The sequence below is a fragment of the Callithrix jacchus genome, chromosome 13 (assembly GCF_049354715.1).
Source record: "Callithrix jacchus isolate 240 chromosome 13, calJac240_pri, whole genome shotgun sequence".
Lineage (NCBI taxonomy): Eukaryota > Metazoa > Chordata > Mammalia > Primates > Cebidae > Callithrix > Callithrix jacchus.
In genome coordinates this window covers 78,748,386-78,762,227 of record NC_133514.1, presented here as the reverse complement: position 1 = coordinate 78,762,227, position 13,842 = coordinate 78,748,386, and the positions used below count along the sequence as shown (strand labels likewise).

Below are 13,842 nucleotides of genomic sequence, written 5' to 3'. Positions count from 1 at the left end.
TGGTTCGGATAAGAGGAGAGTTCGGATAAGAGATTATGTTGCTCAGGACACAAGCAAGCATGTATGGTAAGGCAGACCTTACCTCCAAAGTTCACAACTGACTTTAAAAAGCAGAAAAGGCACAACTTCCTCAAAGCAAGGAGAAATATTTTTCAGATTAGTTTGGTTTATAGAATTTATGCTAGAGAAGCTATTGGTGGTGATACAGCCAAATGCCTTTCCAACTATTCACCATACAGTAAGTATGAGGATAATCTCTCTAGGGAAGAAAATATCTGAGATGGAACTACTGGGACCCCTAAAGAGATTATCCTCATATCTATTAATTAAATACTAAAAGTAGGGACCCAAAAGGCTTCCTACATAGTGGGGTGGAAAAGACAAATGGGAATAAAATGATTCTGGACTATTTGACTCAACAAGACAAAATGACTCAATAATGAAATAATCAGGGATATAAAAGTTGTAAAAGAGAAAGGCCTATGTGTCCTAAAACACTGATCTTTTCCATTTACGCTAATGTTTTTCTACTATTTGGGCTAAAAAGTTATCTGAAAGACATCACTGTGATTTTATGAACCAAGTCTTAGGCTCTGAAGGATCTAACTTGATTTTGAGTAAAAAGGTAAGCCAATCCCAGAGAAGAGCAACATTTTGTAGTATTTGTTAACATTTTGGGTCTGTGTAGCACAATGCTAACATATGTAATGCTAGTCTCATTGTATATCTTATCTCATTTAATGCTCACAACGACCCTATGAGGTTGTTATTATGCATGCTTCAGAAATGAAAATCTAAGGCTCAGCATATTACATGAATTTGATCAAGGTGATACAGCTTGTTAAGGGATGGATCCAAGATTCAAACTCAGGTCTGCCTGACTTTAAAGCCCATCTTTTTATCTACAAAAAGAGAATCCTAGAAGGGAATTCTATGGAGAGAACAATTCAGGTCTTTGGAAGCACCTGATCAGACACAAATTTAAAATACTTTGTATGCAGAATTTGATAGAACTTCATGCAGTAGGGTATAATATATATTCTGGTACCTTAGATCAATCAAGACTGGGTGTGTCATAAACAATGTGTCTCCCAATAAGTTTTTCCAAAAATATTAGTTTAAAATGTTTCTTCAGAACTAAAGCAATATAATCTCAAAATACCACATGTCTTTGAAAGCTATACTATCTTGTTTACGAACAAAATTTTTTAAAAATTGCACAATTCCGTGGTCTGGTAACTCACAAAATTTGCTCTTCCACAAATTTTCTTGGCATCTTTGTTTGACATCTTTGTGGCTTTCACATGATAACGTTAGGATATAGGTGTCTTCTTTTCAGTTGATACAGAATTATGGACTCAGGGCTGGGTGGGGGTTAGGAACTATCCAAGTCTCATTTTACAAAACTGAAGCCATGAGTTAAGTGACTGTAGTTAGAAGCTACTATTACATCTAAAAACAAGGGAGAAACAACATCTTTATAACTCTTGGCCTATAAATGAATCCCTAAGCATTTTTCAGAGTGTGAGATTGTCAGAGAGTATGAACATCAGGGAAAAATTTCACTGTTCACAGCAACATCTGAAAAATATTTACCAGAACTCGAAAGAGTAGTAGGGAAGAATAAGGAATTCAGAGTCTAATAAATCTGACTCCTAATCTCTGCTAAATATAAACCTCTGCTTCTTTTTGTATAAAATGAAAAAAAAAAAGGCTTCTCAGATTAGAAACATTACATAAATTCTAAGTCTTAAGATAACTTTCAGAGATGACAATTACATAACTTCTGACATAAACTAGGGATTCAGCCAAATTCTGACTTCATTACAGATCCTGTAACAGTAAAGTTGCACCAGAAGCAATTAGAAGTGAGGCATATAGCAGTTAAAAGGTCAGGCTATGGATTTATACAGGGTTTGGTTACTCCTCTACCATGCTAAGCCTCATCAATAAAACAGGAATAATTATAGCACCTACTTCATACTTCTTTAATAGAGTTACTCAGCAGATTAACTTGAAATCAAGCATCCAGAGGCCATGGGCACACTATCTATGCTACACAACCCAATTAGAAAGTTTGCACAGAGAAGTAAATGTGAAGATTAAATATACCAGTGTACCTTATTCCTTCATCCATTCATTATATAATTCTAGACTGTTGTTACATAACAGGCACGGTGGGCACTGAGGAGATAATGGTGAGCAAGCAGACCTGACAAAGTATATAGTCTATTGTGGGGAGGCACCTGTTAAACAAACAAGTAAATAATTCAAACTCTTGTTAGAGCTGTAGAGGAATAGAGTGTTATGAGATGTTTTCAGAGGAACATGATAGGACTAGAGAGGTCAAGGAAGGCCTCTCTAAATGCATCACATCTGAGCTGAACTCTGATGGATGATTTGATGTTAACTATGCTGGGGAGATAGTGGAGACAAATCTTCCCTGGAGAACAATGTTCTAGGGAGAGGGAACAGAATCAGTACAAGCGAAGGCCCTGAGATACGGAGAAGAATGATTATCTTTAATAAACTGCAAGAAGAAAACTGTATACTGGGCAGAAGTATGGGAATGGTTCAAGATGTGACTGGAGATGCCAGGTGGGGCTAGGTCATATAGGCCTTAGTGGAGGGGTTTTAATCATGGAAAAAAAATGATCAGATTTGCATGCTTTAAAAAAGCTCACTTTGGAGGCACCATGGTGAACAGATTGGAGGGGGTGAGAGTATGTGGGGACATTAGTTAGACTAGTTAGCCTATTTCCACATCCAGGTGAGAAATGATGGTGCCTTGGATGTGTCTCATGAATAGGAAAAAGCAGATTTAAAGAGTTACGTAAAAGCAAAGAGCTTGCTCTGGTTCCTGGGTCCAACAATCACGATATAAACAATGGGGCCAAAGAAAAATACATTAGATGACAAGACTGCAAATTATCATTACAAAAACAAAGATCTAGTGTCTCTCAGATATCGGAAATGGTAACCTGGATATTTGAGGCTTCCAAGGCAGGAAGATAAAGGAGAATCAGACCCCTGAGCAGGGACTCTGGGGCAGCACTCCAGGACCCTGCCTAGTGACTAAATCTCAGGTGGAGCAGTGAAGTAGGCACCTGCCCACACCAGTTTCCTCTCACAGGAGTACACAGGTTGGGGTGTTAGGTGAGGTCTGCATGAGGGAAAGGAAAGAGAGAACTGGTATATGTGAGTTTCTCTATCATTTGTTGTGGGACCCTGCACCTTTCTAATTGGGCCATATCCTACAAAAACTTATTCTACACAGCCTTCTTGGGCATTCACAGAATAAGAGAGAAAAACAAAGGAGGAAATGAAAAAATAATTAATTTAATCTCAGGGTAAGTATCTCCTCTGGTAAAATATATTTAATCTAGCAAATATTAACATTTAAGTAAACCAAGCACGAGTCATTTGCAGGATAAATGTGTATATATATTCCTCCTTATATTAACTCAGGTTAATTTTCTTACAGAGGGACTAACTCCTAGCAAACTAACCACATGAGGTTTATACTTCTGTTGTCAACAACAATTATTTAAGTATCTTAACAGCTCTCATTCATTTTAACTTGTAATTATATCATGTATTATACTATTTAAATGTCTTGGGTGATTATAAACTGTCTCTTTAATTAGATTAAAAAGGTAAGATACAGGTTACTTTAAAATTTTTATCTTATTCTTCATTTGCACCTGTATAATCTGGCAAAGTAATAAGATTTAAATTGTTTTTATTGCATTCATTACGCCAAATAATATTTGATGTGAATAAACTTAATTTCTGTTAAATGCCTGTATTCAGCGTGGGCACAGGAAGGAGAAAGTATGATACTTAACTAAATCATAGCAGATGAAATGAGAGAACAGTCAAGAAAGTTGATGATACTAGCAAAAGAGGTTAAAATGGTGGATCATTTAAGGCTGATAAAGGTAGGAAGAAAAGCAATAGGAAATTATTTTCTGTAGCTCTAAATTTTACTCATGTGAACACAGGAACATTGGTGGAATACATGACACCAAAGATTCCTAAACAGATGTGCTATGAATAAGAAAATTAGGAAACGCTGGCTATCTTAAGTTAAGCACGGTTCTTTACTGATGGACTAAGCAGAGTCTTTTCTATACAGTACTCTGCGGTGTGAAATCTCCAGTAAGGATTCATTATAAATAATATTAACCAAGGCACCTTTAATTAATATGTCCTTTCCCAAAGAATGTTTCATGAAATAGTTTGGGAGATTTTAGGTTTATGAAGAATTCCGAGATTCTTAGAAGGATATTTGGGCAAGTCTATAGAGATTTATTATGAGTCATATTACATCCTACCTTTTTCATCCTTCCTAATCCTTTTATGCACCTAGCTATAGATCATTCCTAAAACTTAGAAATGGAGAAAATAGGAAAACCTAAGGAAAATCTGGAGAATAAAGGTTCACCCAGCTAAGGCTCCATTTTGCCGTCAGAGATAGTTCTTACTAAACATGGAATGTAGGATCCAGGCTCTCTCTACTGACTCAGTCCTGCTGCTTCCCACAGAGAAAAACCTAACAAAATGATGTGAGTTTTTTCACTGTCCTACACAATAGCTTGTTATATAGCATTATTTCTTTCTGAAACAAGATTAAGATGCAACACACATTAAATGCTAAAGTAATATTTTGAGTCTTACAAGAGTGTACTTCTTTGCATATGTGAATGAATCCAAATGCCATAAATAGTTTTGGGATAAATTAGAATCTTGTATAAAATTATTAAGTTAAAAATTATAGCAACTAGTTTTAACCATTAGTGGCAAAAGGTGTAGCAAATTATTGGCATTAAAATTTAAAATTTACCTCTTTCACTGGCATCATCTACTAGAACAATTTCTTCTATCATGTGTCTTGGTGAGCGATTAATGACACTATGGACAGTTCGCAGAAGTGTGCTCCAAGCCTCATTGTGGAAAACAATCACCACACTTGTTGTAGGAAGATTATCTGGATACACCTTTGTTTTACACCTAGAGACAAAGCAAATGCCTTTATAAAAAGTGACTGTTAAGATTGCATAATAAAGGAATCTGGCCTAGAAGGGGTGATAGAACAATAAAAGCAGTTTGCTCTAGTGGTGGGACCCTTGGTACCTTTTCATTTAAGTCTTGGTTAATGTTACGTGTTTAATAAATATCACCTATTTAAAGTGATATATTTAGATTAAAATTATTCAAATATGTCATTTATGTCTTAAAATTAGGTCCTTCTTCCTGATGAATGTTTTCAGGTGATTCATTTTAATGGAAAATGAAATAAAGCTATATTATCTACCCCAAACTGAATGTCATTTCAAGGACCCTATTAGACCCCCAAAAAAAAATTAGAACCACTGGAGTTTACATAGTTTAACAATCTAAACAAAAATATAAGTTCCACAAAAGCAGAGAAATATTTAGTGAATACCTATCATGTACCAGGCTCTTAATCTTCCTAGTCATTCTGTAAGACGGATGCCTGGAGCCACACTTCACAGATGAGAAACAGGGCAGGGATAGCAAGGAGGTAGCAGAACCTGACTGAATACTCCAGAGCCCATGCCCTGCTGCTGAAACTCTTGATGCTGCCACTTCCTTAAATGTATCTCATTTAGTAAAGACTATTTATGCCTGAGCATGCAATCATCAGCAATATCAAACACACTCAAAAGAATGCACACAAAATCCACATAATAACTGTATGTTTCCAGCACTTTGTTAGGCAACATGGTCTCTTCTTTCAACCTTGTTAGATTAAATTAATAGTTAACAACCTATTAGGAACAGTAACAGCAGTAGGTAACCTGAGATCAAGGGATGTGCTTTAGAACATAAGACCCCCAAACAGTGCATACATAACTCTCTCCTAGGCATCCCCAATTTGAACAGTTGCTTTAGCCGCCTCTTCTTTTATTCCCTGTTCTCTCTCAAGCTCCTCAAACTTTGCACTCTCTAGGCTCAACTGTAATCACCTGTCAGTGGGAGTGGAAAAAGGGAAGGATGGGGAGGAAATGAGGAAACACAAACAAGACTCCTCTTCTGAAGCTGCTGAAATAGCTCTTAGTGAACATCCTACCCCTAGGGCTGCCTGTTGGCGGCTGGAAGAAAAAGAAAAGGGAAGGGTAAAAAGATGACAAAGTAAAAGAGCTGAAAGTCACTGTAGGGCCCACATCAGCCCTTGTCCTTTCTCTCTCCCAGGAGACAAAGAGCAACAAGTAGCTTTCCCTGTCCTTTGTTATATTCCACTACAGCCCCTCTCCCCTCTTCACCATTCCCAAGACCCCTTTCACAGGATGGTCTCCATCTCCTACTACCAGTAACCTCACCATCTATCCTCTGATCCAGAAAACCCACAGCCTCATTTCCACTTCACTGCCCACTCCCTATATTCACTCTAACAACCACAAGAAGGCCCACACAGCCTGCCACCCTCTCTGCAGCTCCCTCCTTCCAAGTCTAGGCTAAAGAGGTGGGGCCCAAAAGACTAGGCTAGAGGGGAAAAGATGTATCCTCAGCAGTCCTAATAATACTTCTGAAAACAGTTTCCCATCAAAACTCTGTTATAAATGGTGGCTAGTATATTTATGTATATATTTAGTACTGTGTTTCGGGTACATCACAGCTGAGTAAGCTATTTTGTTTTATCTTGAATGCCTGATGCACAGACTCCTGGAATGAGACTCTGAAGTCAGGAATGGCCTATGTATGAGTAAAAGAGGGGCCAGAAAAAGAGTTTCTTATATTACTTAGCTGAATCTTATGCCACATACAATCTCTTTTCCCAAGTGCATCCTACTTATTATTATCGTAGAACTAAAAAGCAGAAAACAGCCAAGGTGACTATATAGCTGCTAGCTTACCAAAACAAAATAATAAAATCAAGTCATGTATGGAAGATGATTAGGCAAAATGTACAGTGTACAAATGGTAGTTAGCCATGTCTATGGCTAGCAATAGAAAGAAAGAAAAATGTGGAGACATCAGGTTCTGCAGAAGAGAAGTGATAACCTGTATTTACTTCTTGTATAATATGTTAAAGAATAAAATTCTAAAACTGTATGGAAAGTAAGATTATAAGAACACTAGAAAGAAACTAGATGGAAGAATTAGAGAGAGGACTATTAGGATCCAGAAGAACAGATGATAAAAAGAAAATTTTCTAAATCAAACGGCTAATCAGTGACCATAAAAAATTCATGAAAGATAATATTCTCTCAAAGCAAATGAGAAATTATTAAACAACCACACATAAACACACATCCTTAACCTGGAAGAGCCACAAGGAACTCGAGAAGAACCGAACAGCCTTTAACATTCTTGCTAAGCTTTTCCAATCAAGAAACCACCTGTCCTTGTGCATTTTGGGGTTGGGATGGGTTCACAGAACACAGAGCTGAAGATGAGCTGAAAGGCCACAGGCCACGTTCAGGAGGAAGGTTTCTTCCACAGTGGCCTAATTGAGACTTTTATCCTCAGTTATGAAAACTAGCTGCTATAAGTTTATGCTAATTTCTTTTTTTTTTCTTTCTTTTTTTTTTCTTGAGACGAAGTTTCGCTCTTGTTTACCCAGGCTGGAGTGCAATGGCGCGATCTCGGCTCACCGCAACCTCCGCCTCCTGGGTTCAGGCAATTCTCCTGCCTCAGCCTCCTGAGTAGCTGGGATTACAGGCACGCGCCACTATGCCCGGCTACTTTTTTGTATTTTTAGTAGAGACGGGGTTTCACCATGTTGACCAGGATGGTCTCGATCTCTTGACCTCGTGATCCACCTGCCTCGGCCTCCCAAAGTGCTGGGATTAAAAGTTACATACAGGTTTAACAGCAAGGTACAAGTTAGGAAGAGAGAATACAGTTTTTACTTTCTATTGAAATATATACATACAAAAAGTTACAAATCTAAGTGTACAGCTGAATGGATTTCCACAGAAAGCATCAAGTAGTCAGCACTCAGATGAAGAAACAGACCATGACCAATACCCCAGGGACTTCCTTTGTGTCCCTGTTTAACGTAACCACTCTACAAGACTTCTAGTACTACTGATGAGCTTTGCCTGATTTTTTGAACTTTACTTAAAGGGAATACTGTGAAACAATAGTTCTCAAACTTTTTGATTTATAGTCCCTTTACACATTTAGATGTTGAGGACCCCAAAGAGCTTTTGTTTATGTGGGTTATGGCTATTAATGTTTACCATCTTACAAATTAAAACAAGAATTTTAAAAATACAAGCATCCACAAACACATAATACATTAGCTCCTGGAGATGACTCATCATTGTCATGTAGTGTCCCCATCTACCATTTATTGCCTCTTAGTTCCAAATACACCTTTCATTACCTGCACTGTGATAATGGAACTGGCCCCTATAAGCATTTATCCTTTGCAGTACACATGACACATGCATAGCTCTGTCAGCAGAAGGTGCTGGAGGGACAACAAAGGAGGAAGAAACTTCTCTCCCTGGTTCCAGTGTACTTCCATTTGTTTTCCTCTCCCTCATACTGAACTGTGTGGTTGCCAGTAGAATGTGGTGGATACCCAGGGCATTCACCCTGCTGAGCTTCAATAGTACCCCCACCACAACGGACCACATATATGATGGTAGTCCCGTATCATCATAATGGAGTGGAAAAATACCTATTGCCTAGTGTCACTGTTACCACCATCAACATACTAGCATAATTACTTGATCTGCAAAATATATTTAGTAGAGCCTAAGTGTACAGTGTTGAGTCTACAGTAGTGTACACAGTCATGTCTTAGGCCTTCACTCAGCACTCATTCACTCACCTAGAGCAAGTTCCACTTCTGCAAGCTCCATTCATGGTAAGTGCCCCATACAGATATACCATTTTTCATCTTTTATAGGATATTTATACTGTACCTTTTCTATGTTTAGATACACCAACACTATTATACTATAACTGCCTACAATATTTAGTACAGAAATATACTATGCAGGTTTACAGACTGGGAATAATAGGCTATACCATATAGCCTAAGTGTGTAGTAGGCTGTACCATCCAGATTTGTGTAAGTACACTCTAATGTTTACACAATGACAAAATTGTCTAACAACCTATTTCTCAGAAGATACCCCAGACATTAAGTAACACATAACTGTACCTAACAATTCAGAAATACAGAACTACACAAGTCACCTGGTATTTACTATTACTAATATTTTTCAATTGTTATAGTCCTACTCTGGTTGGATATAGTGACTCATGTCTGCAATCCCAGCACTTTGCGAGGCTGAGGCAGGAGAATCAATTGAGCCCGGGCGTTTAAGACCAGCCTAGGCAACAAAGTGAGACCCTGTCTCTAAAAAAAGTCCTATTCTATTTATCCTATTTCAGTCCTATTCTATTTATCCTATCTCAGGATACTGGCCTGAAAAGGTCCTGCTGACTTTTTATTAAATTCCTGAAACTGCATTAAGAGGTTTAAATATATTACCCCATGTATGCTTATAACAACCCTAAGACAGAGGTATTACTCTCCCAATTTTATAGACGAGAAAACCAAGACTTAAAGAAATAAAGTAGACTGCTCATGATAGCAGCTAGTAAGTAGCTTATTAGAACTACAAGTTGAGTCCACAACTTATGATAAAACTTGTACCACTCATCGATCATCCATATATATGTCAAAAACTACAGTATGAAACCAGAGCCAATAAAAGAAATTTCCAATTAAGGTGACAATGCATATATAATCCAATGCTCTTCTCCATGTCCGTGAAAGCTATAATTTTCAACATATTCTTTTTCTCCCATTATATTTCATCAGTCACTAGCATTTATCAATGACAACTCAATACTTCATAAGATGTCTGGCTACCTGCCAGGCAGTGTTTGGCAATGTTACAAAATTTCTCCTCTGTATACTCTCATTCCTAGAAGATCAACTATGGTCTAACCATAAAGTAAATGTAAAGCACAGTGATTAAGAGCACATTATTTTGTCCTTGAAACCTGGGTTCAAGTTTCACTTGGGTCACTTACTAACTATATATACTTTGGACAAATCATTTAATTTCCCTAAGTCCAAGTACCTCCATTTGTAAACTGAGCACATTACTACTACTTTGCACAACTGTTTGAATATGACAGTATGTATAATACTGGTATATAATAAAACATTCAATAAATGCTATTAAAATTACTTTTTAAATATCTAAGACTGTATAGGATGGATTTGGCTTACTAGATGATTTGGAATCTGTCTTATACCTTCTTCCCTAAGATCACACATTAGAAAAGTTATTCAGGGACTGTTACTTCTATTTAACTCTTCTAAATAGTGTAATAATGGCATTCTTCCCTCTAGTTTCCTTAAGGAAACGTGCCCTTGGAGACTGTACAAGGCAGCAGAAGTTATTGGCAGACAGGATGATCTGGACACTGCCACCTACACACCAGTTAAGCCCATGTCTTAGAACATAGGCAAGGCTTCTCTGGATTCCAAAAGGTAGTGAAGAAGCTGCACTCTAGAGGCCATACCATACCATTCTTCCTCCACCTTGGGGAACAGGAATGGGAAGCATCTGAGTACCTCTGTCCAGCACAGTTGCGGCATAAGAAAACACTATCTAATATTTACCACTTGGCACTTCATTGTGAATCCACTTGGGAAGTCAGGCGATGAATAGTAAAAGGGAAAAAAAAAGTGAATCAAACAGGGACTTGCAGCTCACTCCTTGAACAGAGGCCGTCTCTGTATCTTAGATTGCAGTACGTGTGCAAAGCACTTTACAAATCCTCATAATCACCCTTGTAATTCTCCTTATCTCAGAGATAAGGACGGGAGGCATAGAAAAGTCAGGCAACTTGTCCTAAACCACATAGCCAGTAAAAGGCAGAGCCAGACTTGGACTCTGCCACTACCAAGATATTAATGGGAAATTTATCCTGAGACAATTTGAAAAGGAACAAACAGAAAAGATAAGAGTATAGATTGAGAGGCTATAGCATATGAATATAAGCAGCTCCAAAAGAACAGACTGGAAGAAATAGTGAAGCAGCAGTATTTGAGACTGCAGCTAGGAAATGTTCCACAATTGAATAATAATATCAATGCTCACATCAAAAGTACACTATGTGCACTGAACATGTAGATACATAAAGATAAATCCACACCTTGACAATTACAATATACCCAGGTCTTACTACTAAAGGAAAAAAGTATACGGCTTCCAAACCAAGAGAAAAACATGAATACTCAAACTTTACCAGTTGAAACTGTATCAATTAGAAAGCAGGAAAGGAAGAAAAAAATGAAAAAGATACTAACAGAAAGCAAGATTTATTAGGTCAAACTTTATGAAAACTGTCATTTTCATAGGTCAAAAGTGGTTGATCCCAGCAAGAGTAAAAGACCAACATGGAAGCCACAGTGTATTTAATAACATAATATTGAGAGACACCCAATTTTACTTGCGCCATGTTCTACTGCTCAAACAGACCAATCTTAGTATAACTTGGAAAAGAGACTACAAAGAGGTATGAATACCAGGAGGCAAAGATTGTTGGGGACATCTCAGAGGGTCTAAGACTTCATAAGACAAAACTGCTAGGAATTGTTGAAGCTGGGTGGTAAATATATGAGGGTTCATTACATTATTATCTCTATTTTTGTACACATTGGAAATTTTCCATAGTAAAAAGTCTTCTAAAACTTTTTTTTAAAAGGGTATCAATCAAGAGATGGAGTGAAGACATAAAAAGGCTACTCAGTGGTAATAATGACTCTGTGCTACCTCCTAGGCAGCCTAGTCTCACAGAGGTCCAGCGACCAGAAGGACTGTGTACTGGCAGCTTTCACAAAGGTGGACTTTGTCAAGTCTGAGGAGTCTTCATCAAGTGTGAAACTTGGTGCACAAGCATTTGTATCACTCCATTTAAACACTGCTCCTAATATCATAAAGCTGTTCAATGTCCAAAAACTGGTGACATACAATGTACTTAAAAGCTACTCAATAAAAGAATCTTCAAAAACCATGTAAGAGACAAAAAGACATAAATGTTTAATAAAATGTGTTGAGAGTGTTGATGTACTTAGGGGAGTTATTAAAATTACAAAGACAATTCTACCAGAAACAATAATAGTTGAGGCTCCTGAAGTAAGTATAAGGTTGTTTATAACACAGGCATCATTTTAACTCTTGACTGTGGAGAGTCTACAGTTTTCTTCGACAATGTTTAAATTGTTCAGGAAAGCAAATAATTTGTGAAATATCTAAGATTACAAATTAAGCTTCTCTTGACTGATCTCCACTTTCTGGATAGAGAGATATATTTCATCTCCTTGGTTTAATTTTTACATGCACAATATTCAACAGTTAACATCATGACTTATTCATGGCTAAGCTGTGTAGTAGTAAACTATGATTACTTTTGTTTTCTCTGAACATTTTTTTTTAAGTTTTCCCTGGAGATAACGCTCATTTAATTTTTTTCTTACTATGGTTTTCTATGTATTTCAATCCCAAACTTCCCATCAATTGTCTAAATCTATTCTAGACATTCAGCTGTATCAGGTGTAACTTCAATGGCATCTTCTCGAAGTCTCTTCTGGAATTTTCTCACTGGCTGCCATATGGGCTGGTTGCCTCTGTGCCTGTGCAACTCTTACTCAGGCTCTCCCTTCATCATCTTCTGGTCATTCTCACCATTTCTCACACAAGCTGCATCTTCTGTATTTTACACTCTATGTCTTTCTTGTCCTTGGTTTTAAATGGTGGTGTACTATCTCTAGTAACTTCCTGAGAATGGACACTTGGCAATTCAATGTTTTGAGATCTTGGAAGTCCAAAAATATCCTTATTTAACCTGTACACTTTACTGCAAGTTTGGCTGGATATAACAGTTTAGATTGGAAATTATTTTCTTTTAGAATTTTGCTCCTTTGTTTCTAGAGTTGCTGCTGAGAAGTCTGAAGGCATTCTGATTAATAATCCTTTGATTATGACCTGCTTTTGCCTCTTAAGAAACCTGTAAAAGGTTTTCTTTTTTCCCTCAAGGGTGGAAATCCTCAGTGTTCTGAAAGTTGCAATTTCTTGGAGTGTAGTCTATTTTTATCTATTGTCCCAAAAAGTTGGTGGGGTTTTAGAATTTGAAAATTTGTGCATTTCAGAAAATTTTGTGGATAAATTTTCTCTTCCCCTTTTTTTAAAAATTCTTTTTGAGTCTCCTACTATTAAAATATAGAATCTCCTGATTGTCATTTCAATGTTCATATAATTTTACTGTTGTCCATCTCTTTGGTGTATTTTTTAAAAAAGATTTTCAAAAGCTCTTTCTGGTTGTCTCAGTATATCTTTTGACTAGTATCCTATTCTTGTTTTATGGTTGTAATATATTCTCTACTTTGTTGAGGTTGTTATTTCTTTTTATGTGTTCTAGCTTAATATTTTTGTTTCCTCAAAGTTGCTTTTCTCTGTTTGTTGAGGGTTTCCTGAGATGTCTAGTATTCCTTGCTTAGCTACCTGTTATTAAGAACGGAAGACCAAGAGGCTGAATATGACGCCTAAACACATGAGAAGGACTCATTAACTATGACTTTCCATAAGGGTGGTCAGGCTGTACCATTAAGTTGGAAACTTTCCCCAAGTCAATCAGCACTAAAGTGCAATTTGTTGGAAATTTAGAACATACTTTTTCACATACTATCAGGACCACACTAGGTACTTACCCTTCTCTCTAGGACTATCCAGTTCTGATAAGAAAGATCTTCCTGTCTAGAGGAGGTAAGCTTGGCTGCCGGCATCAAGCAAGGAGCAAGGAGTCTAGGGGTCCTCAGCACAGAATGCACATGGT

General features: G+C 37.3%; 1 protein-coding gene and 1 long non-coding RNA gene across 4 annotated transcripts in view; one reads left to right on the top strand and one right to left on the bottom strand.

Moving 5' to 3' along the window:
- Window positions 1-11,780, top strand: part of LOC128929471 (uncharacterized) — a 106,515-nt gene extending 94,735 nt beyond the window's left edge. The window contains exon 3 of the long non-coding RNA XR_008476045.2: window positions 11,716-11,780. This is a non-coding gene — a long non-coding RNA (uncharacterized LOC128929471). The remainder of the gene's footprint in view (window positions 1-11,715) is intronic.
- The window catches only part of GALNT1 (polypeptide N-acetylgalactosaminyltransferase 1), a 133,104-nt gene that overhangs the window by 40,976 nt on the left and 78,286 nt on the right, over window positions 1-13,842 (bottom strand). For all 3 annotated transcript variants that reach the window (XM_078347986.1, XM_002757165.6, XM_054244136.1), the window contains one exon: window positions 4,847-5,013. In XM_078347986.1, coding sequence (XP_078204112.1) covers window positions 4,847-5,013 — 167 coding nt within the window. The remainder of the gene's footprint in view (window positions 1-4,846; window positions 5,014-13,842) is intronic.